A 1,330-nucleotide genomic window follows, 5' to 3' on the forward strand; every position below is an offset into this window, starting at 1 on the left:
ATGGCTGTTGAGAACTGCACCATGATTACTGACTTCCTACTCCTAGGACTCTCTAGCAGAAAGGATGTGCAACAGGGGCTCTTTGTACTCTTTCTACTGGTTTATGGGATAACCATAATTGCCAATTTAGGGATGATCCTGCTGATCAAGCTTGACACCAGGCTCCATACGCCCATGTATTATTTCCTGAGCAATCTGTCTTTCTGCGATGTCTGCTACTCTTCCACTGTCTCTCCCAAGATGCTGGTTGACTTCTTATCTGAGCAAAAGAGGATTCCATATAATTTATGTGCAATTCAGATGTATTTTTTTGGGTTCTTTGCAGATGTGGAATGTCTCATGTTGGCTGTCATGGCTTATGACCGGTATGTCGCCATTTGTAATCCACTTCTTTACACAATCGCCATGTCCAGGAAAATCTGCATCCAGCTCGTGTCCCTTGCTTACTTTGTGGGCTTAGTGGATTCAGCAATCCACACCTGCTGCACATTCCGACTGTCACTCTGCAATTCCAATATCATCAACCACTTTTTCTGTGACATCCCACCCTTGCTAGCCCTCTCCTCTTCAGATACATCCATCAACGAGATAGTGATGTTCACTTTCATTGGTTGTGTGGTGGGGTGCAGCATCATTACTGTTCTCCTCTCCTACAGCTACATCATTGCTACCATCCTTAGAATGAACTCAGCTGAGGGGAGACGCAAAGCCTTCTCTACATGCGCCTCCCACTTGACCGCAGTGGCTATATTTCATGGCACACTCCTGTTCATGTATTTCCGACCCAGCTCCAGTTACTCAATGGACACAGACAAAATGTCCTCTGTCTTCTACACGGTGGTCATTCCTATGTTAAACCCGCTCATCTACAGTTTAAGGAATAAGGATGTGAAAGGTGCCCTGAAAAAAGCAATCAGCACCAAATTATGTTCTGTGTGAAGATGTATTTTTCACCCAATGGTAATTATTTAAAGATTTTGTGAACTAAACCCGAAGTCTTTTGACACATTTTCCTGTAGTTTCACCAACACAATTTTCTAGATGTTTGCAACTATTTATCATTGTACCTAAATTGAGTGTGAGAAGAGTCATTATTGATCTTGGTCTTGTGTTCCAGCTAAGAAAAAGTAATACCAGGTTCAATATCAGGTTGCTGGTTTGCAGAAAAACATCTTTTTTATACTTGTCTTCTCTGTTCAAGTTTCCATAACGCAATGCCCTTTCCAGTATTGTTCACTAATATTTCTACTTTATGATATACAAAGCTCAGGTCCAAATGTCATTTAAAATGTTTATTAAATAAAGGTATGAGTGTCCCCTACAAAACTGA

At 41.4% G+C, this 1,330-nt stretch overlaps 1 protein-coding gene across 1 annotated transcript; it reads left to right on the plus strand.

Moving 5' to 3' along the window:
- LOC132005340 (olfactory receptor 5W2-like) lies at positions 1-939 on the plus strand. Its single transcript, XM_059382757.1, has one exon. It carries the CDS (start codon positions 1-3, stop codon positions 937-939), a length of 939 nt encoding a protein of 312 aa, XP_059238740.1.
- Positions 940-1,330: the final 391 nt, after the last annotated feature.

This window comes from Mustela nigripes, chromosome 1 (genome assembly GCF_022355385.1).
Source record: "Mustela nigripes isolate SB6536 chromosome 1, MUSNIG.SB6536, whole genome shotgun sequence".
Taxonomy (NCBI): domain Eukaryota; kingdom Metazoa; phylum Chordata; class Mammalia; order Carnivora; family Mustelidae; genus Mustela; species Mustela nigripes.